Here is a 27,794-nt window from a genome sequence, read left to right as displayed (position 1 = left end):
CACGGTAACCTTCAAAGCCATGCGCCGATGGCGTCATCGGCTGTATGCACTCTGAATATCTCCAAAACTGTGCAAGTTTAGGAGATATTCACAGTACCTACAGGTAAGCCTTATTATAGGCTTACCTGTAGGTACAAGTAAAAAAATAAGAGTTTACTTCCTCTTTAACCTCTGGGAAAAAAATGTATAAATAAGCACAGTAAAATGTATTTAAGGTATGTCAGCTCTTTTTCTTTTTCAATACAATATCTGGTAAAAAGTATAATCCCATAAAGTTCCAGGCCTATAGTATGAAATGAAAATGTATTTTGATTGTGTCTGAATATGTGTGTCCTGAATACCGAACTAGCTGCTGCATTGAATTTATGTTCATTAGGCACCAAACTCACCAGTGTTTAACAGGTAGAAACTTACCCTTTGCTTTGGGGATCTCATTTCTCATTTGTAAGCTTTAGTGTAGATACTGCTGCAGCTCTTAGTTAATAAAGAAATATCATAAACTTCCATTAGGTTTAGAGGCGGTTCACACAGGCGTGACCCGACTTGCCGGGGCGACCTGTGTAATCGCGGTGCGCAGCTCGCACCGCGACCTCGGAGCGGCCGGCACGGACTTCATATCATTGAAGTCAATGCAGGTAGCTCCGGGTCACCCCAAAGAAGCTCCGGACCCTTTTTCTAAGTCGGAGCGACTTGTGTCTATGGCAGGCGACCCGCGGCGACTTGTCAGACGACCAGGTCGCCTGACAAGTCGCCCCAGTGTGAACCGGCTCTTACTGGTGATTTTTTTTTCCATAATCCAATGTCTGTTAGGCAAGACTCTGCCTTGTTCAAAGGCAACATATTCAGTGGACTAGCAGAAAAACATATTTTATATAAATAGTATAGGTTTCTCAATCAGCCATAACATTATGACCACCTACGACATGACTCCACTAGACCTCTGAATGTATGCTGTGGCATCTGGCACCAAGCCATCAGTAGTAGAGCTTTAAAAAAATTATGTAAATTGTGACTTGGATCAGACTTGTTTTTCTGACATATGATTTGATATATGCTTAATTGGATTGAGATCTGGAGAATTTGAAGGCCAAGTCAACCTCCAACTTATGATTGTGTTCCAATTCTTGAATTCACGAAACCAGGCCACTTTCCTCCATTTATCCGAGTTGTGATGCTCAAGTGCCCATTGTAGGCTCTTTAAGCTGTAGACATGTGTGGGCAACCTGACTGGTCTACTGCTGCACTGTGTGTTCTGACACCTTTATATTGGAATAAGCATTTGCTTTTTCAATAGTTTGAGCTACAGTAGTTCTTTTATTGGACCAGATTGCACTGGCCAGTCTTTGTTCCCCACATGCATCAATGAGCCTTGATTATCCATGACACCCGTCAGTCGCCAGTTCACCACTCTTCCTTCTTTGGATCACTGTTGATAGGTCCTGACCACTGCAAACCAGGAACATCCCACAAGAGTTGCAGTTTTGGAGATGCTCTGAGCCATTCCAATTTGACCCTTTCCATACTCACTTAAATCCTTATGCTTGCAGATGTTTTTTCTGCTTTCAATACATCAGCTTCAGGGACAACACGTTCACTTATTGCCTAATTTATCCTGCCCACATGCAGATACAATTGTAACAAGACTGTTAGTGGTCATAATGTTAAAGATATATATATATATATATATATATATATATATATATATATATATATATTAGCAGAGTGTATCAAAGGGAACCTGGAAAAATCCTGTCCAGGACTTACCCAACTCCCAGGCTCCTCTCATACACTTTTGGAGACCTCTGATTCTCTGTCCAGTTCGGGTTTTACACCTCTCTATTTTGACAAGTTAGGATGACCTGAAACTCAGAGTAAGTGCTCTTGAGCCTGGGGAACAGACAAGTCATGTCTGTGAGAACTAAAGTTTGGTGAAAACTGTAAAACTGCATATGTGGAGACTGACAAGCATAAGGCTTGCTCAGAGTGCTAGTTAGGACCTTGATTTGTGTAGTTAGTGCAGGGACAAGGTTAGGATTTTGTTTTGAACTTTTTGTTCTTTTTTTTGTGGAACACTGTACAGCACCTGTAACTAGACTTGTAAAAAGCACCAATAAACAGCCCACTGTTTGTCACTTCATCACTGGACTGGTATCTGTGCCTGAAAGTGTGCTCACCCCAGGGAGCATTGTACATGCTACCTATCCCCAATATATATATACACTATATGTGTGTGTGATTGATTAAATGCTAAACCAAAAGCCAAATGTTTTATTCATTAAAAAGTCTTATTTTGATAGATATTTTTTTTTCTGTGCTTTAATATTGATTTTTTACAGTGTACGTACTTTTTCAAGGACATTAATAAAATTCAAAAAAGGTATAGAAGATCTTGAGTAAAACTTGGGAAATAAAAAGGTAAATTTGTTTTATACCAGTTAGAGTATTTGTATTTTTCGAACCTACACTTAAAAATGATAAAAAAAAATAAAAAAAAATGATAGCTTACATTACATTACCTTTCTCCTAATTATACACATGGGGCCTTGTGTGTTATAAGATCAGAGGTTGCAATCACTGATACGACTTTCCTGTGAACCACAATCAGGAAAACATCTACAATCCCTATAGTGGCTAGTAAAAGGCAATTATGTTATTGTGCTCATTTCCATTATAATATAATTATAATGGCTGACAATAATCATTGATAACTAGAGGATACATACTAATTCACAGCTAAAGCACAAAAAAGTACCCTTGGCCCTCATGGCCCTTAAATTTTAAAGTGCACTTCCCCTTCCTCTCAAAGGCTTCTCCCTAGCAAAAATAAAATTAAAATGCAGTCCACAAATAATAACCCCACACACTTAACAATGCCACAGCTTACTCCAGGGCACTGCTTACTGCTTCTCCTGGAACAAGCCCTGTAGGGTATTGTGCATGACAAACAATTATGTCATTGGACTACCCATTCTCTGCAGAATATTGATAGACTAAATTGGTAAGAAACATGGGAAGCTGCTATGTTGGGTCTGTATTACCATTTCATTTTTTTTCCTCAGGGGGACAACGAGGATCCTTTGAAGAGTACATTTTTGAAAATGCACTTATTTTCGATAATGGACATAAGACTATGATTGACAGTGAAATGTAATTACTTCACCAACAGTGATTTAATGGCAGGCATTTAGGTAGACAGTGCTGGCACATGACCTAAGTCATTGTGGAGCTTGCAATGAGATATACTGTGCACATTTATAATAGGCAGCTATATAACATAATAACCTATGCATGCATTTATGCAGGCACTCTTGAGTATATTAAAATTCTAGTGTCTGTCTGTTGTAAATGACCCTGAGAACTTTTTTTATCTTAAATACTTCTACAATATTTCTTATAAATTTATGCAATAAAAAAATATAATTATTTCCTTGAATACTTGCCAATTTCATTCCATTGTGTAGATACAGTATCTTACTAAATTGAGTACACCCCACACATTTTTGTAAATATTTTATTATATCTTTTCATGTGACAACACTGAAGAAATTACACTTTGCTACAATGTAAAGTAGTGAGTGTACAGCTTGTATAACAGTGTAAATCTTCTGTCCCCTCAAAATAACTCAACACACAGCCATTAATGTCTAAACTGCTGGCAACAAAAGTGAGTACACCCCTAAGTGACAATGTCCAAACTGAGCCCAAAGTGTCAATATTTTGTGTGGCCGTAATTATTTTCCAGCACTGCCTTAAGCCTCTTGGGCATTGAGTTCACCAGAGCTTCACAGGCTGCCATTGGAGTCCTCTTCCACTCCTTCATGATGACATCACGGAGCTGGTGGATGTTAGAGACCTTGTTATCCTCCACCTCCTGCTTGAGGATGGCCTACAGATGCTCAATGAGGTTTAGGTATGGAGACATGCTTGGCCAGTCCATCACCTTTACCCTCAGCTTCTTTAGCAAGGCAGTGGTCATGGTCATCTTGGAGGTGTGTTTGGGGTCGTTATCATGTTGGAATACTGCCCTGCGGTCCAGCCTCATCTTAATGTAGAGCAACAATTCTTTTTTTCAGATCCTCTGAGAGTTCTTTGCCACAAGGTGCTATGTTGAACTTCCAGTAACCAGTATGAAGGAGTGAGAGCAATAACAGGGGACTTTTGTTGTAAAAGGTTTAGACATTAATGGCTGTGTATTGAGTTATTTTGAGGGGAAAGAAAATGTACACTGTTATACAAGCTGTACACTCACTACTTTACACTGTGGCAAGGTATCATTTCTTCAGTGTTGTCACATGAAAAGATACAATAAAATATTTACAAGAATGTGAGGGGTGTACTCACTTTTGAGAGATACTATATATGGCAGTCTGCAGTGATGTATAAAATGATTGTAAAGTAACATACTGATATATGACACAGTTTTTGTCAAATACTTTTAGTTTGTGTTGTATGTCAATATTATATAACCAAACATAGTGGATAATCAGTGTATTGTATGCATACTGGTGACATAACTATACAGTCACATTTTGGTAAAGGTAAAGAAATTGCATGATCATACCTAAACATAATATCTAATTTAAAAAAATGATTTAAAAATTGTACACTTTGAGTTATGGTCAACACCAATGCATATCCCCAGTATGAGTACAAGATATCCATTTCAGCACTGGTTTCAGTAAAAAAGCCCACTTAGGTGGAAAGGACACCATTAAAAATATATAATTTTGAAGCTAAGCAAAATCTTTAGACACTGCTTCTACAAAATTGGGAGCTGACATCAATATTCCAATAGTACAAATGATGGTAAAGACAGAAAATGCCATCAAACACAACCGGTCCACCACAGAGGCAGCAAACTTCCATTCATTACATATGATTTCATCCTCATCTTGGTCTCTGAACCTATTGGCAATAAAACGCAGTTCTTCCAAAATCTTGGCTAAGTCATGGTCACCTTCAGAGTGGCGTGTGTGGTGGATTAGGTTTTCATCATGGGTTGGTGAGCAGGCCATTCTGCCACATATTACTCCAGAATCTGTAGTAGGTGTACAATGAATTCCTTCTAAACCTCGAAAGCCAATATAAAGCATGTTCCCATTGCTGGACTGCTGACCGCTAACAGTATTAACTTCCACGCTGCTCATGCTGCAGCGTCGCTGTTGTTGGTGCTGCTGTTGCTGCTTATTAATGTGTTGGCAAACAGGTCTAACCTTGTCTTCTCCAGGTCTTTTCATTCTCAGGAACCATGCACACCAATTTAGAAGAATGATTCTTGTCTAGAAGAAAATCAAGGTAAATACCATTACAGTTCCATGTGTCACCTACTTCAATGTTGAAGTAAAAATACAGATTGCTTTACTCTACAACAATAAAGCTGGTGGTGCAAAACAGAATGCAGGCCAGTTATAAGAGAATAAGCCCCTGTTCACGCCAGTGCGGCTTTGAAATCAAGCTACTTCAGTGCAATTTTGAAGCTGCACATCAGTGCAATTTGAACTTCTGATTTCATGGCAGCTTCATTTAACAGAAGTCTATAAAAGTCACAATGAAATCGGTAAAAAGTAGTGCAGAAACCTTCTTCATAATCGCTGTGACCTAAATCACGGCAAAATAAACTGTTCCATTGCTGGCAATGGTGTGCGATTTGGAACTGTCAAATAATAATACATTGCTCCAGTGTAAATAGGGGCTTAAGCCCAAAAAAATTCACAGTTAAATTAGCTAACTACATCCCGGTGCGTCAAAATAAAAGGTCTTCAAAGTCTAACACAGCCCGAGTAGCAAATCTGTCTCCAGTCATCATCCTGCAGAGTGGAACTCTCTGTGGAGAAGCAGTGATCTTTTTGCCAAGGTTCGACACGCCTCCTTCTAAGAGCCTGAGCTCCCCAGTCAGTGGACTATTGGTCTGACTCATAGGGGGGGCATGTCCCTTCAATGAGACCCCCACTTCCACACAGAGAACAATGGACCCACTCTGCAGCTGCTGGCAGGGGACAGGCCTTTCTACCCAAACTGTGGCTGCTTTAGAAAGAAAATGAACTGCAAGACTTTCAACTCCTTTGATTTCACGCACCTGGAATGTATTTAGCTGATTAAAACTAAAAGTACAATTGGACTCTAAAGAACATCTTTCATTTTTGTTTCTAATAATTTGAGGTATCTTCTACATCAGTCCTCCCCTGTATTAGTGGCATTAATGTAATATTTTGCCTGCAGTGGTGTCACAACATTTTTATTAACCAAAAGCTTATTTAACTTCTTCACAACCGCCCACCGTAGATATATTGTGGCAGGGCAGATGCCCTGCACCAGATAAGGTACCTAGTATGTAATCTTAGACTTCCGGGTCTGGGGCACGTGCATGCACCGCCAATGATTATACACAGCGGGAGCCCAGCGGCAAGCACCATGGACTCAATGTCTGTCGGCACCTGCCGGTTTCACAGGACACAGGCAGATCGACAATCTGTCTATGTAAACAATGCAGATTGTCGTTCTGTCAGAGGGGAAGGCATTGATCCTGTGTTTTTGCAAAGCAAGGACACAGATTTTTGCCTTCCCTTAGTCAATGCACCCCTCTCCCACAGTGAGTAAACACAACCTAGGCACACAATTAACCCTTTGATCTCCCCTGATGTTAACTTCTTTTCAGACAGTGTCATTAGTACAGTGACAGTGCATATTTTTTTTTTTAGTACCGATCACTGTATTAGTGTCACTGGTCTCGAAACAGTGTCAAAAGTGTCAGGTGTCTGATTTGTCTGCTGCAATATCGCAATCCCGCTGATCACTGTCATTACTAGTAAAAAAAAAAATAATAATAAATACAAATATTGCATAGTTTGTAGATGCTATAACTTCTGCGCAAACCAATTAATATACACTTATCAGGATATTTTATACCAAAAATTTGAAGCAGAATACATATTGGCCTAAATTGATGAAGAAATTATATTTTTTTACATTCTTTTATTGAGTATGTTTTATAGCAGAAAGTAAAAACTATAGATTTACTTTCAGTGCTTCAGTACTTTCATCGCAGAAAAAAGCCGGGTCAGGAAGGGGTAAAATGTTCTGGAACTGAAGTGCATAACAGTCTGAAAGAGGGGTCTATTTTGGGAAAAAATTAATTTCTACAAATGTTGTTAATGTATCTAGTTAACATTGTCAACACATTTCGGCAATATTATTCACAGTGTGTGTATTTGACATACTAGATATGTGTGCTAGAATGCGCTTAGAAATACTGCAGGCCTTGTTTTGTGATAATACCATCCCCTATGTTCTTTTGCATCAGAAGGTGCTTTGGTGATGTGGATAAGGCTCAAAAATAACTCACTCCTTTTAAAACATCAGTCATGATTGTTCATGGCTCAATGTCATGACTTCTAGACTGTTTTACCTAAGGTATGCCGTTTCATTTAGAAATAAGCAATTATCTTTTTGGTATGAGCAGAATAATCCCAAATAGAAATAATATCTAATAAAAAATACTGTCCTGTTTTGAAGGTTTGCTTGTTGGTTGGCTATGCCTTACACTGGGGACCCAATGGGAAAAGCTCTTCAAGAGTACAATGTTATTGAAGCTAGAAGGCTTGACGGCAACCTTATGTGTGGTGCAGTCTAATACTTTATCTTGACTTATTAGACATAACAAGCTATACAATCTATGGACATAAAAAAATCTCAGTATGCACATAGTAATGCTATAGAAAAATGCTTATGTATAAATGAGAAAGCCACAGAATTGTAGATTTGAAGAGTCTGTCCACTCAAAACTGACAATTCACTTTTTGTTAGATCCTGGATAGGTAACCTGAAAATAATTCTGTATATCTCCAGGAAACTGATATGTCCTTACATGAGTCCATGGGCAGTGTTAATTTTGACATCATATTTTGATTTAGTTTTAGTTATAGTCTTTTCACTGAAATGCTATTTTAGTTTTAGTCGTATTTTAGTCATCTGAATTGTTTTAGTTAGTTTCAGACGTATTTTAGTCAACTAAAATAGTGTTATTTTGTCGACAAAAATAATTTAGTCGATGAAATTAACACTGTTCATGGGTCTGCACACATGCTGTGGCCATTATGAGGGCATTCTATTCTTTCTGTTGGAATTGATCATTTTCATAACATAAAAAAGGTGAGCAGAAACACAAAAAACATCCCAGTGACCAAGAGCAGTGTTATAAATTACAGCAGGTGGATTTCACTACTGGAATATCTAAGTCAAATAAGAACCCAGAAGGTCACCCAACCCACCAGATTTCACCTGTATTTAAAATATTGCTTTGGGTAGATAGGTCTTTAAATTAACCTCAGAAAAGAGTAGCCATTAATCAGGCCACAGGAGTAAGGACAACGTTTTTCTGTGTATTTTCACTTGCAGCTAATCATTGCTTTTATATTGTTATTAAGCATCTATAGAACCCCTAAATATCAAATAAACGTATGTGCGCTTATTTAATAAGACAAAATAATAAACATTTATAAAAAAAAAAAAAAAGAAAGAAAATAAGACAAAATAAAAAAGATTACTGACTTCAATAGACAAACATGATCAGATGCTTTGGTTTACTCCACTGATCATTCAACTAGATTATTGAGTTTGCCTAAAAGGCTGAATCTGATGCAGCTGAAGTTTGTTTTGGCTATTTTGGAGAAAATATTCACACAGATAATGCAAGACTTCAAGCAAGAATTTCAAAGTCTGTTTTTTGCCTTCAGAACACCGGAAAAAATAGTCTTTGAGACTGTAGAAAAGTTTAATGAAGTCTAGGTCTGCTGCCGTAGAACTTCATCCATAGCCACACTACTGACGCCATTTGTTCCTGAACTCACAAGTTCAGATTTTCACAATGAATTTATAGGATAGAAACAACCTGGGTTGTATTTTAATGTTCCATGTGAGATTCAACATTTATAGCAGCAGCTTTAAAGTGTAAAAACAAGGACATTGCCTTTTTTAAGATTTCAGGTCTGTAACTCTCCAACATATTTAGGATGGACTGGGGGAATCATGCAGGTAAATTGGTAAGTAGCAAGGACCGACAGTCATTAAATGTCTGACGGTTTTTTTGCATTAAAACAGGCATAATCCTACAAATTTACATTTGACTAAGTTTTGCAGCATGCAACAAAGCAAATGTTATAAATCTTTTGTGTACCAAGGATTTGCATTTCTCTACAGTCAAAGTTATCCTAGTTTCTTAATTAACAAATCTGTATAGAGACAGAGAGATCCTTTCATGACAGATGTAGTGTTTGAGGGAGAAAGCCCATCAGTAATCTTTCATAGTGATGAATCAACTCGAACACCCAGGGTGCTCAGTGGGAAGTTCGCCCGCCAACGAGCGCCCCATAATGCACTGCGAGATTGCAGTGCCTTAAGTGCTGGTGATTGGCCAAAGCATGCACCGACCTGCATGCTTTGGCTAATCACAGCACAATGTCCTGTCAGAACCATGTATGTCCAAAGGCAGGGTGCACTTGGCCAATCATGGCTCATGGGTTAAGTCCACACCCCACACTATATAAGGCTGCTTACACGGCAGCCCTGTGCAGTGTGTTAGGAGTGGAGATTAGGCTAGTGGTCAGGTTTAGTGCAGTCAGTGTAGTGCTAAATCTTGTGTAACAAAAGTGTAGTGGTGCCATTGAAGTGTTGGTGTATACAACGCGTCTATGTCACCCCACTGACCCATTTTTTTCATTGATATATATATATATATATATATATATATATATATATATATGTATATATATTTATTTATATATATATTTCTTTTTGTTTTCATTTTTGCAGCATCAGGTTCTGTTGCTGCATTATTAGTACTTCCCCTTATGTGTTGCTGCCGCTATTCCTTCTGCGCCAGCCATCAATTTTTTTTGTGGTGCAGCAGCTCTAATAATATTTAGGGCATAATTGCTGTCCCCCCCCCTTCTGCGTCACAGGTGCAATTCCTTCTGCGTCAGCAGTGGTTTCCTTTTTTTTTTTTTTTTTGAGCTTTATTAATTTTTTCTTTATTAAAAATAAAAAACAACACCAAGCACAAACGTATTGTACCCAAGCACCATATTTCCATCCCACACTCTATAATAAAAAGTTATAAAAATCACCCTAAAAAATCCCCATTATGTCCAAAATGCCAACAAAGAGAGGCAGACGCTCACAGGCCACTAAAAGAGGGCATGCAGCTTCTGTGTCCACAGTAAAAGTGGCGGTCGCATACATGGTGCATTCCCTGCAGGTAGGGCATGCTTGTGTTTTTTTTCTAGTGCAGGCCGTGTTATTGAGCCACAACATGCAGAAGAGTTGGTGGAGTGGATAACTAAGCCATCCTCATCTTCCTCATCCTCTGTCACCCAGGCACATACTAGTTTACCTTCCAACACAGCTGCAAAAGCAGCCTATTCCACAGGCTCCTTATCCACAGCTACTCCTTCCATAGCCCCACCATCATGCACAGAGGAGTCACCTGAATTATTCAATCATAGTGTCCGTTACATGCTGCTGGAGGATGTGCAACAATTTGAATGCTTCAATGTTGGTTCCCAGGTTGAGGAAGGGAATAACATGAGCCTAGAGAGAGGGGATACCAATGACAGACAAAGGAAATAGCAGTCATGTTCCCCCAGCTAAAGCATCCTGCCAAGTTTGTTCCAGTGACGAGGAGGGAGGGGATGATGAGTTCACTGACTGTACTTGGGTGCCTGAGAGAACAGAGGAGGAAAGTGAGGAGGAGGAGGAGGCACAACTCCAACAAGGCAGGATGTCCTCCAGGGGCCGGCTTAAGAGCAGACACCCTATTGCATCACACCACAGAACTTCACAGGTACAGGGCGCTGCTAACCCCTCCGCTGACTTTCAAAAGTTCATTGGTGTGGGCTTTGTTCCACACATGTGCAGCAGACTGTAGCGTTGCTGTTTGCAATCTGTCTGAAGCAGATCAAGCAGGATCAGAACACCAGCTGCTTGGGCACCACATAATTGACAAGACATATGATGACCTGCCATGCAGTCCATTGGCAACAGCACCTGAAAGACCCACATCACAAAAAAATGTAGACTTCTTGCGCCTCATCTGGGATCTTTACCCCTACTATACCTCAAGTCTTCTCAAAAACCTGCCCTGAGAGGGATGATGGTATGGGCTGGGAAGGATGCAGGACAGGGTTTAGCGCTGGAGCTTGTTCTGCCACCATGCCTCCAAAAAGCTGGTGGTGGGAGGATTTTCTGGTGAATGGGTAGGGGTACGATGTACCCGATACCCATTCACATAGGGGGGTCAGGATCCAGATGCTGATAAGCCTCCCACCTGCAGACCCTGCCACCTAGAGCCCAGGGTTGTTGGAAAGTGACCCTTGTTCCTATCAACATGGAGACAGGGTGCTCTGGGGTGGGGGGTAGAGCCCCCCCTGCTCCAGAGCACCCCCCCCCCCTATGTTGAGGGCATGTCCTGGTATGGTTCAGGAGGGGGGGTGCTCGCTGGTCTCCTCCCCTTTTCTGACCTGCCAGGCTGCGTGTCCGGATAAGAGCCTGGTATGGAATGGGGGGACCCTACGTTTTTTTTTTTTCATTTTTTTTTTCTTTTTTTTTAATCTGTATTGCCAGGAGTCGGCAATACATTACAGCTGTGAGCAGATTTAAATTACATTTTTTTCCTTTAGAAATTTCAGTATTGCTTCAGCAGGCTCTATACATTGTACAGGCGCGCCACTATGGGGACCCCCCAGGCACTATATTTAAAGGAATTTTTCATTTTTATTGTTTCACTTTAAGCATCATTAAAAATCACTGCTCCTTTAAAAATGATTGTTTTAAAAAAAATGTTTGCATTAAAACACCTCCCCCAGGGCAGTACCCAGGTCCCTGTACAATTGTTATGGCAACAACTTGCATCTTTTCAAATGAGCACTTTTGATTTTTCATGTCCCATAGACTTTAATAGAGTTTGCATATTCGCTAGAACTTTTTCCCTGTTCAAGATGTTCTGGATCTCTCATATGGCAAGCTCTCTGCATTATCTAAAGCCTGTGGCATCACTAGACCTAAGAAACCAGAGTACAGGTACAGTACATGCAGGGTGCCAGATATGTTGATTTGCTGTGCACAGCAAATTTTTGAGGTTTGCAAAGGAAAGCCTTCCATAACCAAACAACTGTATCATTCACTGTAAAATTCTACTGCATCGGGTGCATGGGGTTGGAATCTCAAAGATTCCTTACCAAGGGCTGTTATCTAGCAGGTTACCAGCCTCACAAGGGCGAATCATTGATCTGGTCACCATCCAGAACCAACCTGATACTCAAAAAAATACTTAGCTGGTAGCTTCACTGGAATAACTCACGATCTCTTGTAAAAAAAAAAAAAAAGAATAATGAAAAAAAAAACCTTTTAAATAATAGTGGACTGCTAACAGTTAATCATGCAGAATGGATTGTGGGAGAAGATCACATGGATGACCAGCAGAGCAGATTATCCACACACCTCTACTTCTCAATAAATGCCACTGGACAGCACTTACCCACTGATTTGTGGAGAGGTTTGCCTAATATAACAGTGTTATATTTTGGAAATAAGGTTATTAAGATGCCTACTGAGGATGCTCTTGATGTTTAATTGTTAAATTATCTTTCAAATTAGGTTTGTGTCCCATAATTCTGCCTCACATATGATAGTAACTAGAAGAAAATTGACATCTTAAGAAACTCTAACAACTGTATGAAATAATTTAAAAATAGAAAAAAATAGATACGATCAGATAACACTGGAATATCAATGTTATGTTAAGGATGGACCTATTGTCCAGAATTTTGATAATGAGATAATTAGAAACCGATACCAATGTAGCCTGGAAACACTACCAAGTGTGCGTTTATTTACATTTTGTAAAACTGGAACAGTTCGTGTTTCCCAAATGTATATGTGACTAAATGCCTTCGCACATGAGAAGAAAATAAGAAAGGTGAAATTATTCTATACAAGATGAAATTATACTGTGCTCACTGCTTTTTATTCTGGTTTGTAAGCAAGACATTTTAATTGCATTCCCAGCCACAAGATTCTAAGGAGTTCTACAGCCCAATGTTAGATCTTACAATTACTATGCATGAGACAAATTCAATACACATCAGGAGGAAGAGTATTTCCTTCCAAGTTTAGAATACCAAATTAAATCAGAATTTGTAATTTGCGTGTGCATTCTTAGCAGGCTGTTCAGTGAATGAATTGAAGTATTTAAAATAGACATTCATTTTAACTGGTTATATTGGGGATTCACCATAATATATATATATATATTTTTTTTAAAGAACTTACCCATTTTGGCATTTTGCCCCCATGTGGGTCATGGTGATGATATTGCAGGACAATGACTGTTACGACCACTGAGAGACCCACAATGATCATTGTACTGGCAAAGTATTGGGCTGTAAAAGACAGTTAAATTGTTATCATAGAAAAGGATTATGTTTCTTATATTTATCAACTGTAGTTTTGTACTATAGGTGTTAGCATTACAATGTCTATGCATGGTAGATTTAACAAGTCTCCTTCCTATCCTATGTGTAACAAAAACTGAGAAACTACGTATCTTGATATACTATCTCCTAGAGTCTTTAATAAATGTTTTAAGTGCCAAGCTGTGATAAAAGAAGTTCTTTGCTTATGAAGTGCACCAGCCCAGTTAATATTCTGCATCACTTTCTATCAAGTCCACAGTAGCAACTAGAGCAGGGATCCTCAAACTACGGCCCTCCAGCTGTTGCAGGAACTGCACATCCCATGAGGCATTTTAAAACTCTGACATTCACAGTCATGAATAGGCATGATGGAAATTGTTGTTCCTGAACAACTGGAGGGCCATAGTTTGAAGACCCCTGAACTAGAGGAACTGGAACCAACTGCTGATTAAGAAAACCCCACAGCAGATTTTATTATGCTTTTTAAAAGACTGCTGAGATTTAGCAGTCCACAGGTAGATACTGCAACTAAAACTAACACTACCGCCAAAATTGTAAAGTTGCTAGTCCAGGATTGCAAAATTGTCAACAGCATTTCACCACCTTATGTGACAGGTAATATGAAAACAGTATAGTTGTGAAGATCCAATATCAGCAAGTTAAGTGAGAACTTTGTATGGCAGAGATATAAACAATGTCTTGTGATAGTTTGCTCCTTAAGACCCCATTCACACTAGCGCGACTTGTCAGGTGACTTGGTCGCCTGACAAGTCGCGGTGGGTCGCTCGCCATTGAATAGTACAGGACCCGTTCTAATAGGAGCGACACAAGTCGCTCCGACTTAGAAAAAGGGTCCTGTACTACTTTGGGGCGACCTGGAGGCGACTTGCATTGACTTCAATGATAGTAAGTCCGTGCAAATCGCGCCGAGGTCGCGGTGCACGCTGTGCACCGCGACTTCACAGGTCGCCCCACCAAGTCGTGTCGCCCCTGTCTGAACAGGGTCTAAAGTGCAATTGTACTCACCTGCCTCTTTTAGATTCCAGCGATGACAGATCAAAGCTGTTCCTTGCGACTCCATCTGCTAATACCTCCATCTTTTCTCCTGAGTCTTCCAGGTTCCAAATCATACCTTTGCTCCCCCATCATTTCATTCAGGTTCCGGGACCATCAAAAGACCTTCTGTCTTTTTCTGTATTTTTGATGATGGTATGACTAAGGCTGGCCATACATTATACAAATTTCTTATTCAATTTCCTTTAGATTTACCTTCAACTACGTAGTGCAAGGGCCTGCCTGATTTCATAAAATGTTTAAGTGTTTAGTTTTGACCTCATATTATATGGTTTTGGTAAATCTAAAGGAAAATTGTATAAGCAAATTGTATAATGTATGGCTAGGCTAACTCTCCTACCTCTCATGCTTGGTACTTGGTGATTGGGACAGTACTATCACATAGTGATAGGAAATTGCCCTCAGACATGTAGGGTTGGAAAGATTGTCCTTAGGCCTGTGTATATTTCTACTAGAGTGACTCAGAGCTTACACAGGGCTTTGGTAGCCTTGCTGCAAAAAGTGAACAGGGCAGCAGGGGCCTGAAGGAAAGGTAGGTGTGAGGTACTACAGAGAACCAAATGATTTCTAGAGCACTATGGGTTAGCTAAAGACCTAGCACAGCAGTTACAACTTGCATTGAGGTTCTATTATCCTGATTGAAACTGAGGATGGACCACTGCTGTGATGAGTTCTGTACTCAAAAGGATTTTGTTTGGTGTAAGCAAAAATTTATAAAGTGATTTTTATGTGAAAAGGAGACTAGAGTTCCATCTTCTGACTGGACAGAGGAGTGCAAAATGTAATATGCAATATGCAGAATTTTGAAAATGTATCTTTATTTCTTACTGTAATACATAAACAAAATATGTACAAAATGACTATCCATTCAATGTGTTTAGTCTTCGATACATAGCAGTAATTGGCAAGTTTCAGGCTGTAGAGCAATTTTAGAGACTCAACAAAAAAATCGACTAACATCTCGAGTATTGTATAAATTGTTCTCTATTTGTGTAAGACAATGCATACAGTTCCAGCAATCTTACCTATTAATGGCACAGAGTCTGATGTGGCAGGCATTATTTCTGCTACCAGTAGCATAAATACAGTAAGTGACAACAACACAGTTATACCTAAAATAAAAAAAATCAAGTTATTGTAAAAGCATAGTACTGTATTTGCAGACTTTGAACAAGACATTATTCCACCTTTTAATGGCTACATTATAACTTGGAAATCTAAACCCTGGGATTCTGAGATAAGCAAATGACAACATTTACAGTACATATGTTAACATTATGCTTTATTGCATAATGCTACGTTTGTTAGACAGCCATGTCTTGTAGTAAAGATAAACTTTAATATAACCTCTGTTCAACAGGATAGAGATTCACAATATCCTTTTGCTAGATCTTTGATGTCTGATTTAGAGTAATAATTTGTATACCCTTAGTGAAAGTGCCAACCTAAAAAATGTGTAACTAACCACTAACTGCTGCCCCTTTAAGTGTAAATCACATAAAGCAGAAAAAAAATAAAAAAACAAGAGTAAAGTAGGCGCTATTAAAACAAATTGCCCTTCGTGCAATGTACCTAGACATAAATTCTATTATAAATTGCCGCCAGAAAGAGCACACATGCAGGGAGAAACCCAAGGGAACATATGCATGTGGTTCTTGACCATGGAATTTCAATAATTCCACGAGGGATCGGCCTGTTGATATTTAAGTTGATATATGGGACAATGCTCTTAATAAAGGAAAATAATAAGGTGAACAAATCAAAAAATAAAATGAAGTAGATGCCTTTTGCAACCATTGTTTACAGATTATCTTCCCATATACACATCAGGCCTGTTGATGCCTAAGTGGACTCATAGGATAAAACCCTCAATAAGGAAAATGTAAAGGTAAATAAACCGATCTAAATAAAATAAAGTATATTTTTGCAGCTTCCTCCTTGAGGCTATCTTCCCATATAAACAACAGGAAATGAGAGTGCAAATTTAACCAAACAATCAATAGATGTCTATGGTTTGCTAGTCCCCTGTGTCTGCCCCAAACATATACGATTTATGTATGCCTCTGACGTCTCTACATATTATCTGGTTGTGATACACCTGCTGTTGGTCTTGAGGAAGCACATTGCGAAATGAGTCGACCAGCAACAAGGAGTACATACCTCAATCGATGGATTGAATGTAGAGAGGTTTTTACACTGACATTCACAAGGATACTGTATTATACTTTAATGTATTTTAATGTAGTAGACTTTGGGCGCCCATTGTGTTCTTATTGATATACAATAAAAGAAGATTATTTTAGAAATGGAATAAGTCTGTCTCATGTATGTGCCATTAAAATCCCCCACAAGCAGAACTGTGTCTTGCAAACTCTTTGCAAATATAGTATTCTATCAGGATGCGGCACGGGTAAAGGTAGTTTTGTCTTTTATTGATAGTGTGGCAACGATGTGCAATGAATTCAGAGCACAGTTTTCACCTTCACGAAAGCTGTGCCTTCTTTTATTGCACTGGATGAATACATTTAGCAGGCGGTGTCACTATCAGCATTGTCGCTTCTTGTTCACATGCCTGTAGCTTGTCAGTCAGCACTTGACCATGCCTAATCCTACCCACTTCTTTATAGATTGACAGCGCTGCCTCTTTTACTTATACCCTCCTTCAGTGTCTAGGAGGGGGAGCATGTGTGACACGGTGGAGGATTTGGCTCAATCCGGGAAAGTAAAGAAAGATTATTATTTGATTTATAAGGCCTGTGCATCACATAGTAACTGAAAATGGGACTTGTTCAGACTGACATATAACTGCTTTTATTTAGGCAACACAAGAACAAAAAGGATTCACTATTCGTACCGCAAAAGACAATATCAGAAAAAAAAAAAGAAGAAATGTGCACATATTAAAACATTGGCAAGGGTCATTTTTGAGATTTTTGTGTGAATGTTGACACATTTTGATAGGAAATATTTTATAAATAGAACCTTATACTAAAGCTTATCAAAGTGCACTTTTTGTAAACCCAATCTAACCCATCATGTTTTCAAAACCACTCCTGTTTATTTGTTTTTAATATCTTGTTATTAATTTTACTTTAGGCTGCATTCACACTTGAGCGTAGCATTTTCGCGCGTTTTTTATCGCGATTTTATCGCGATTTTCAGGCGTTTTTTCAGGCGTTTTTGGAGGCAGGCATTGACATCTATCAAAAACGCTGGTAATCAGCCCAAAAAGAAGCTCATGTACTTTTTTCAGCTATAGGCGTTTTGCAAAACGCTCAGATGTGAACAGGGGCCATTTAAATGAATGGGGTTTTACTTGTTGGGCGTTTTGGAACGTTTTTTTGAGCGTTTTTGGAGCTGAAAAACACTCAAAAACGCCCAGGTGTGAATGGAGCCTTACAAAAAAAAAAAAAAACATTACAAGACAAAACATTCACCATCACATATAACCATGAATATGGTATTCCCAGCATATACAGTATCTCACAAAAGTGAGTACACCCCTCACATTTTTGTAAATATTTTATTACATCTTTCATGTCACAACACTGAAGAAATTACACTTTGCTACAATGTAAAGTAGTAAGTGTACAGCTTGTATAACAGTGTAAGATTGCTGTCCCCTAAAAATAACTCAACACACAGCCATTAATGCCTAAACCGCTGGCAACAAAAGTGAGTACACCCCTAAGTAAAAAAGTACAAATTGGGCCAAATTAGCCATTTTCCTTCCCCGGTGTCATGTGACTCTTTAGTGTTACAAGGTCTCAGGTGTGAATGGGGAGCAGGAGTGTTAAATTTGGTGTTATCGCTGTCAATCTCTCATACTGGTCACTGGAAGTTCAACATGGCACCTCATGGCAAAGAACTCTCTGAGGATCTGAAAAATAGCATTGTTGCTCTACATAAAGATGGCCCAGGGTTTAAGAAGATTGCCAAGACCCTGAAACTGAGCTGCAGCACGTTGGGCAAGCCCATACAGCGGTTTAACAGGACACATTCCACTCAGAACAGGCCTCGCCAGGGTCGACCAAATAAGTTGAGTGCACATGCTCAGCGTCATATCCAGAGGTTATCTTTGGGAAACAGACTTATGAGTGCTGCCAGCATTGCTGCAGAGGTTGGGATGGGGGTCAGCCTCTGATTGCTCAGACCATACGCCGCACACTGCATCAAATTGGTCTGCATGGCTGTCGTCCCAGAAGGAAGCCTTCTCTAAAGATGATGCACAAGAAAGCCCGCAAACATTTTTCTGAAGACAAGCAGACTAAGGACATGGATTATTGGAACCATGTCTTGTGGTCTGATGAGACTAAGATAAACTTATTTGGTTCAGATGGTGTCAAGCATGTGTGGCGGCAACCAGGTGATGAGTACAAAGACAAGTGTGTCTTGCCTACATTCACGCATGGTGATGGAAGTGTCATGGTCTGGGGCTGCATGAGTGCTGCTGACACTGGGGAGCTACAATTCATTGAGGAAACAATGAATGCCAACATGTACTATGACATATTGAAGCAGAGCATGATCCCCTCCCTTCGGAGACTGGGCCGCAGGACAGTATTCCAACATGATAACGACCCCAAACACACCTCCAAGACGACCACTGCCTTGCTAAAGAAGCTGAGGGTAAACGTGATTGACTGGTCAAGCATGTTTCCAGACCTAAACCCTATTGAGCATCTGTGGGGCATCCTCAAATGGAAGGTGAAGGAGTGCAAGTTCTCTAACATCCACCAGCTCCGCAATGTCGTCATGGTGGAGTGGAAGAGGACTCCAGTGGCAACCTGTGAAGCTCTGGTGAACTCAATGCCCAAGCGGGTTAAGTCAGTGCTTGAAAAAAATGGTGGCCACACAAAATATTGACACTTTGGGTGCAATTTGGACACTTGCACTTAAGGGTGTACTCACCTTTGTTGCAAACGGTTTAGGCATTAATGGCTGTGTGTTGATTTATTTTGAGGGGAGAGCAAACACTGTTTACACTGTTATACAAGCTGTACACTCACTACTTTACATTGTAGCAAAGTATCATTTCTTCAGTGTTGTCACATGAAAAGATATAATAAAATATTTACAAAAATGTGAGGGTGTACTCATTTTTGTGAGATACTGTACATACTACAAAACATTTTGAATACCCCTTAACTTAATACCCCTTTAGGTTCCTCAATTCTCATTAAAAATAAATAAAAGTGGGGGGAGAAAGGGGGGGGTGAAGGAAAAGTGGCGTGAGATGTGAAAGCGGTTAAGGGTCAGAAAAAAAGAAAAAAAAACGGGGGGTGGGGGAGAGGGGGGGAGTACAAAGTGAAAACAGTATTTAAAAATATAGGAAAAGAGATCCATAGGGGTCCACTAATAGGAATCCCCACGGTCCCACTGATTATAAATCAAATATACCCATTACCATTACCTTCTTCCTAAATTCTCAACGAGTGACCACACTACATACAGAAACACTCCTATTTATTAACCATACATTCCCATATGAAAGGAAAATGCTAGTTAAAAGTAGGCGCTGTGAGAAGTGAATACACCCAATCCAGTAAAACTAACCGAGTATATATGTGAAAATGTATGTGAATACTAATTAATAAACCTGTAGTTTAAAAAGTACTAAAGTGCATAAAAAAATCATGTTATAAAATTCCATCTATTGTAAAGTGCTAAATGCATACATTACCATATATTCAATATCATATTGCACAAGAGACTTCCTGATGACGTAAACAGCGAAATGCATTGTGGTCTGAACACCATCTATACTTCTGGTTAACCAGTGACGTTACTTCTTCTCTACCGTGGAACGCGCGCCGGCCGAAAACTCAGAGAGATAGGAGAAGGGTGAGCAAGTCTACTGTTAACGGAGGGGGACACGATTCTAAATTTTTGGCAGGTCTTACCTGTGCCAGGCGGGGCACTGTCCTCTGTAAGCATATTAATGTTACTTTCTTGATTTACTCATTCAATAAAACGGAGTTACACTATTTTTGCTCCCTGTTCTTTGCCCCCTTATTTATCTCAAATGTGGAGAGGAGTGTACCCAACACCTGTACAACCTGAGATTGGGGGATCTGGTTATAATTGGTGACCTTGGTGATAGAGAGGAGAGGACGTTACCCTCACGATTTAAAATTCAGAGATCCTGAAAAGTGATATAGGCCCTAGTGGCCTGCTGTTATTTGGTGAGCATATAGGTGTGGAGTAGCTCACGACGAGGTGGATTTTATTTTTCTCTTCAATTACGGTGCTGGGTCATCGTCACGATTTATGGATTTACTTGGATTTATTCATTTTAACTTCACATATATTGCTCATTCAAATAATATATGAGTTTGCCTGTATGATATTATGTATTGATAATTTATTTTGTATGAATTCATGTATTTATGCACTTCAGAACTTTTTTAATAGGATGTTTGGTGCAATATGATATTGATTATATGGTAATGGTTGCACTTAGCACTTTACAATAGATGGGATTTTATTACATGGATTTTTCATTTCCATGGGTACACTAACTTATGCATTTTAGTACTTTTTAAACTACAGGTTTATTAGTTAGTTTTCAGATATATTTTCACATATATACTCGGTTAGTTTTACTGGATTTGAAGTATTCACTTCTCACTATATGTACACATGTATCACCAATCAGTGCCTACTTTTAACTAGCATTTTCCTGTTACAGTATGTGTTTTTTCACATTTAAAGGGGCAGCAGGTTGATATTGAATACTCTAAAGCATTGGGTATTAGGCACCTTCACATAGTTTTTTATATATTCCCATATATCCAAAGGGGGGAAAAATAATACAAAAAAATATTTTATAAAAATTATTTATGGGAACAAATATTTATTAGTGTATGAAGAGAGAGTCTGGGAAACTCCCCAGTTCCACCCATCCAAAGATCAAAATACCCACTCTCTCCCTTCTAAATCTCCCACTCATCAACTCACTACAAACAAAAAACAAACACTCCTCCTATTAACCATAAAACCCCTAAAACCCCTAAATACCTTAAAATTGTGAATTATGTATTGGTGATTAATTAAGGGGTGAATCTCAAGATAACTGCATATGTCATCTCCCCGATTCCACACCATATTTAACATGTTCCCCCTACCCACATTTAAACCACAGTAATCTAAAAAAAAAAAATAAAAAAAATAAATAAAACGTGACGTGCAGACCACATAAGCACTTCATATATCAAAATATTTCCTCATTTAATCGGTTTTCTTATATGCAGTTGAGCCTGTCAGTTCTATAACGGATGAGTATACAAAACTACATATCAGTTTGAGAAAATATTTCAAGCCCAAAGTAATAAGACATGCTGCAATGGCAAGACCTGAATATAAAAATGTGTGACTGCTGCACCTTGCTGCATAACAGCTCTGCTTTCTGTATAATCACCTAAGTGTATTCGCATATCTAGATTAGAAACATAATAAAAGTAAATTTTTTTTTCAAGTAACTGTATTTTTACCAAGTGAGATCTTTTCTCCTGAGTCTGCAGGTAGAAGAAACACTAGCAAGGCGAGTCCAGATATTAAAACACAAGGAATGAGGAGGTTCAGCCCATAGTAGAGGGTTCTACGTCTCATTGTAATAGTAAATGTCACATCTGGATAGGGCTCTTTACAGCAGTCATAAAAACTCTCACTCCGCTTCCCAGGGACTCCTACAGAGAAAATAAATTTCATTGTCACGCTCTTACTTTCTCTACAGTCGCTAATTATTAATCAGCATATAAAGATGTTACTGTATGCATAATGAGTATGTAACTTCTAACATACTGTAAAAGTTTCCATTTGCTTGATGTCACATGCCTACTGCAATGTTCTTAAAGTGATTGTAAAGTCTTGAGGTTTTTCACCTTGAGGTGCAAAACCTTCTGTACTGCAGCTGCCCCCAGATCCCCCTTTTTTCTTACATGAGCCTAATCTGATCCAGTAAAGTGTACAAGCCCAGTGGCACCAGCCGCTGTCTCTCTCCTCATTTAAGAGCATGATAGCAGCAAGAGCCATTGGCTCCCACTGCTGTCAATCAAATCCTGTGAAGTGGGGGGGCAGGGCCGAGTCCCGCTGTCTGCATCAATTGAAGCAGCAGCGGGACTCGGGAGCGAGCACAAATGGGTGCCCCCATGGAAAGCAGCTTTCTGTGGTGGCACCTGAAGAAAGGGAGGAGCACTGGCAGGGCACCCCAGAAGAAGAGGAGCGGGGCTGTTTGACAAATGTCAAATTTGCTATTGTGCTTTTGTTTACTCTTAACCGAGCTATCAAGCCATCAAACAGCTGGTGTCATAGCTGATCACATGTACACAGTGCAACACCATGTCAAAAGAGGATAAACACGGCCAAACACTAGTAGAATTGTGATAAAAAAAAATTTAATTTTAACCACTTAAGCCCCGGATGATTTTACCCCCATTCCGACCAGGGGGTATTTTGCGATTCGGCACTGCGTGACTTTAATGGACAATTGCGCGGTCGTGCAACGCTGTACCTAAACGAATTTGGCGTCCTTTTTTTCCCACAAACATAGCTTTCTTTAGGTGGTATTTGATCACCTGTGCGATTTTTTGATCACGCGCTATAAACAAAAAAAGAGCGTCAATTTTGCAAAAATAGCAATATTTTTCACATTTTTTTATATGAAATTCCCCCCCAAAAAAATGTAAAAATCAAAATTTTTTAACATTTTCGGCCAATTTGTTTTATGCTACCTATGTTTGGTAAAAAAAAAATCGCAAAAAGCGTATTTTGATTGGTTTGCGCAAAAGTTATCGCGTTTACTAACAAAGGGAAAGATTTTTGTCGTTTTTGTTGTTTTTTTTTTAACGCGTAATGGCGGCGATCTGCGATTTTTTTTGCGGTACTGCGACATTGCGGCGGACAGATCGGACCCTTGACTGACATTTTTGACACTTTTGGGGTTACCAGTGACATTTCTACAGTAATCAGTGCTATATATATGCACTGTTACTGTAAAAATACACTGGTAGTGAAGGGGTTAACTTTATTTGGGAGGGAGGGGCTGTGTGTGTCCCTAGGGGCGTGCTTTCTACTGTGATTGGCTGTGGCTTGAGCTGTAAGGACACTGATCAACGGATCTACATAGTAGATCCATGTGATCAGTGTCTTTACAGCGAGGAGAATGACAGGTGGCTTGTTTACACAAGCTGCCTGACATTCTCCCTCTCCCCCGCCGATCGCAGAGTGGCCGGCGGACATCGGGTCCGCTGGTCACACGCGCGGGGGGGTCCGTGACCACGCGGGAGCGGGAGCGCGCCTCCGGCGGCGCGCTCGCTCCCTAGACCCTCACAAGCAAGCAACGTAGCCCTACGTTAGTTTGCCTGTGAGGGGCTGACCGCCGATGTAGATAGTCGTGCAGCGGTCGGCAAGTGGTTAAGATAGTTTGTTTGATTTTTGTAATAGTTAGATGGCAGTAAAGACAGGGGGCTTTAGTTTCAATTTAACGTTAAATATGCTCTTGGAATATTCCTTCTTTTTTTTTTTTTTCATTCTACTGTGTGAGGGGTTACATTAACCAGTTAATCAATAAGGGGTGGCAACGTAACTGCATGAAACAAGGTTCCAATACCACCACCTGGGCAGCTTAGAAACCACCAGGAACATGGGCTGATAGTTTCATAGAATCTTAATCCTTTTTTATTTTATTGTATTGTCTCCCTTTTATATTGTAAAGCATAATCTTTTGGCGCTATATAAACCCTGTATAATAATAATAATGATTAGAAGGGGTCCCACTCAAAGTCTGTTGACAAAGACAAAATGAGTCTTCACCCTGCAGGGGAACTGTTTTAAATATTTGACTGGTATACTCTTTCAAGATTCTGATGTTTCATTGTTTCATTGTATGCCTATTGATGGTCTAGGAGTTTGGGTAATAGTCATTACATTTTACAATACCTATAACGTCAGGTAATAAACCTTTCTCATGGTTATCTATGAATAATTAAAAAAAAACACTTTATTGAATGTCTTCCATTATTATGCATATCTGTCTACTGATTATGCCATGCAGTAAACAGGTGTCTAGAGGGTCTGCATCTATTTAAAAAAAAAAACACTTGGGAAGCAGAATTGTAGTGGAGTTGACAGTTAAACATGGGAAAGGAGGATGCAAGGTCAACCTTTACTTATTCTAATAAATAAACACACAACACACCATCCTTAGTTTTTGGCATAGAAATGGCCGCTGCACTTTATTGGTTTTATTTTATATTTATTTTAAAATCTTTAAAATTATTCATTCAACAAATAATCAAAATATTAAACCAAACCAAAATATAAATCTGTATATGAATCTCAATAAATAAATAAATAAATCAATCTCGCTTAGTCACAGAACTCAAGCGAAAATATATAACTCAAGTATTAACCAAACCAAAAGTCCCCCCTTTATTCAAGGGTGACGATCAACCACATAAAGTGCCTGCGACGGGAGGGAGGGAGGGGAGCTCGTCAGGCAGCCTCCAGTCAGGAATGTGAGAGACCCCCTGGTGCGGACCCCCTTTTATAGAGACTGCCTGAAGGTTCTAGAAGGGGCGCGCAGGTAGAGCTTTCCCGCCCGAACTGCGCTCTTAAAGGGGCAGAATCACAAATAAATACACACATTTAAACTACAAATATATATATATATTTTTTATATATATAATACAAACAATTATCGCATCCCCTTCCCCATGTCTGCGGGCACCAATTCTTTCGCCCGCTTTTCCTTCTTAGGAGCTGTAACAAAACTGTACTGCAACAACAAACCAATTACATTTCATTACATTAATAATGTACCTGTTTTTTTTTTTTTTTAACATCATATGCAATTTTTTTTAGCATGTTCAATAAAACAAAGCAATATTCAGTGAACTAATAGACCACTTCAGAATTAATCATTCAAAATGTAGACTTTGGTGATTTGCAGTCTGATTAGTTGCTATAAGTTGCGCGGTTTCTCTCTTTCTGCTGGCTAATTAAAAGAAAGACCATTATCTAGCTCACCCTTCCATGTCAACTATTTTCTAAATAAATCTAAAACCTCAGATTGAGGTTTGCTTATTTTTAAAGTTGGGAATTATTTTTATAAAGAGCCCCTGAAATAATGATCATGTAGGGCTAATACATTTAATTGTAGATGGACACAACCATTTTTCCCTTAAGTGGTATCTTAGTACATGTACATCATTTTACAAATGCTCCTGCATAGACAGGCCAAGCAGTGAGAAGATCAACTAAGGTCTGTTATTTTATTTGGGGACTTCATGAGAGCAGGCATCCATTAAATAAGCATGTTTTAAGGCCATAAAACTTTGGTCATGAAGATATGGCACAATAATAATGGTCTAGTGCTGGGCAGCTGATATTTCTATTTTTGTAGTACAACCAATAAAGTAAGACTAATACCCTTCTGTAACGTTCAGAGGTTCCAGCATTCTCTTTCCAGTGCAAGTCTAAAAATGAAAGGTTAAATCTGATTGGTTGCTCTGCATGGAACAAGCAGTTCTTCTTTAGATATTTGTATAAAATTGGCTAGTCCTGTATGCCATAGAAACTCAGCTGGAAAGTCCATTTGAGCTGAATGCAATGCTGAATTTTTACATTTTTTCCTTGAACATTAGTGTCCTGACTCCTGACACTACATAACAAACTTTGTTTTATTAGAATAAACCTTATTTTATATAGCGCCTTCAAAGGTAGTTTCTCAAAGAGCTTTGCCAAGAAAACGCAAAAAATGAATACACGGGATAAAAAAGAAGGAAAAATGGGACAATAACATGAAAGCTTGCCTAAAGAAAAACATTTTGAGCTTTGATTTGATTTGAAATACATTGTTCAAAATGTATAAACACAAGCAGATTTGAAATATACTTTTAGGGCTTAGGAGTATAATGTCCAAGTCAAACATTACAATAAAACCATATATCCCCTTAGGAACTATAACTCCGTATTTAAGAAATTCCACTATATGACAAAGCCTCTGAAAATATTGTAAAAATGTATAAAAATTTGTAAAAATTTCTAGGGAACATTAAATTTGGACAATAATTTTATTTGGACAAAGCATTTATTAAAAAATGCCTCTTTGATTTTTTTTCTCTTTTAACCTTTTTGTCACAGTTTACAGCTAAGTTTTTCCCAGGCATGTTTAAATTTACTTACTGTTCACTGAATCACTACCTCTGCTGGGAGCTTACTCCTAGCATCAACTACTTACTTGGTAAAAAAATACTTTCAAAGATTAGTTTAAAACTTTTCTCCTGATAGTTTTAGGTCATGTCCCCGCGTTTTTTTATCTTAGTTTTGTATTAAAAATACTGCCCTCCTGAATCTTATTCACACCCTTATTGTATTTAATGGTTTCAATCATGTCTCTCCTTTCTCCTCTTTCATACATATTAAAGGAAATAAGGGAACCAGATTTGAAATATCTATTTGTGACACTATAGCCTGCCTGAAACTCTAGGTGCAATATGCATTTAGCATCACACTTTTATTTAAAAAAAAAAATCAGAATGTGTGTCCCCAGTGCCATAATGCTAGAGTTTACCTTATCTGTAGTTAAGGTATAAATTCAAGCCTACCTACTAGGTCCCACTCTCCATTTGCAATATATTCCGAAATGTCTGCTTCTTTCATTTGTAGATCCAAAGACCATCCTCCATAGGTCCAAGAGCCAAACTTTAGTTTGCATTTCTGAATATCAAAAGGAAACCAACGGACATCTATATAGCATGAACTCTTGAAGATCCCTAAAAAATACAAGGATAAGTTGACCATCTACTTCCTTTGCTTAGCTTTTACAGCAAATATCAAAAATCGCACATATTGAATTATATGATATCAGTATACAGTGTAAGATTAAGTAAAAATCCTAAAACCAAGTTTTTAAGCCCATTCATAGACTCTTTAGTTCATTGTTTTTACCAATGTATTTAATGTACTTTGCAGCATTGTTTGTTTGTTTTTTGTTTTTTTTTATAAAAAAAGGCCTTCACATACCTATTCTGCATTATAATTCTGATGAATATGGTTACAGACGTAGAAGTAGTTCCTTTTTTTTATCCCCCAGTGGTAACTTACATACAGTAGTTGAGATATGGCAAGACACACATTACTACATATGACACCTCAAGTTTATGAACACTCATCATTGCAAGGAATTGAACATTTTCTGTGCTGTTAAGTTTAAAGAAATTACACAGGAGCAGTACAGAACATTCAATACTG

General features: G+C 38.8%; 1 protein-coding gene across 1 annotated transcript in view; it reads right to left on the bottom strand.

Annotated features, from left to right (window-relative positions):
* Window positions 1–4,361: 4,361 nt before the first annotated feature.
* LOC309555125 (neuronal acetylcholine receptor subunit alpha-7) overlaps window positions 4,362–27,794 on the bottom strand; it is a 361,838-nt gene continuing 338,405 nt past the window's right edge. Inside the window, exons 6-10 of the mRNA XM_082256959.1 lie at window positions 27,149–27,316; window positions 22,034–22,228; window positions 15,566–15,652; window positions 13,324–13,433; window positions 4,362–5,279 (exon numbers count right to left, since the gene is read on the bottom strand). Of these exons, the coding sequence (XP_082113085.1) occupies window positions 4,734–5,279; window positions 13,324–13,433; window positions 15,566–15,652; window positions 22,034–22,228; window positions 27,149–27,316 (1,106 nt within the window). The 3' untranslated portion in view covers window positions 4,362–4,733. The remainder of the gene's footprint in view (window positions 5,280–13,323; window positions 13,434–15,565; window positions 15,653–22,033; window positions 22,229–27,148; window positions 27,317–27,794) is intronic.

This window comes from Pelophylax lessonae (genome assembly GCF_965119305.1).
Source record: "Pelophylax lessonae genome assembly, chromosome: 4".
NCBI classification, from domain to species: domain Eukaryota; kingdom Metazoa; phylum Chordata; class Amphibia; order Anura; family Ranidae; genus Pelophylax; species Pelophylax lessonae.
Note: the sequence above shows the minus strand (reverse complement) of the source record. Positions and strands in the feature narration are given on the sequence as shown.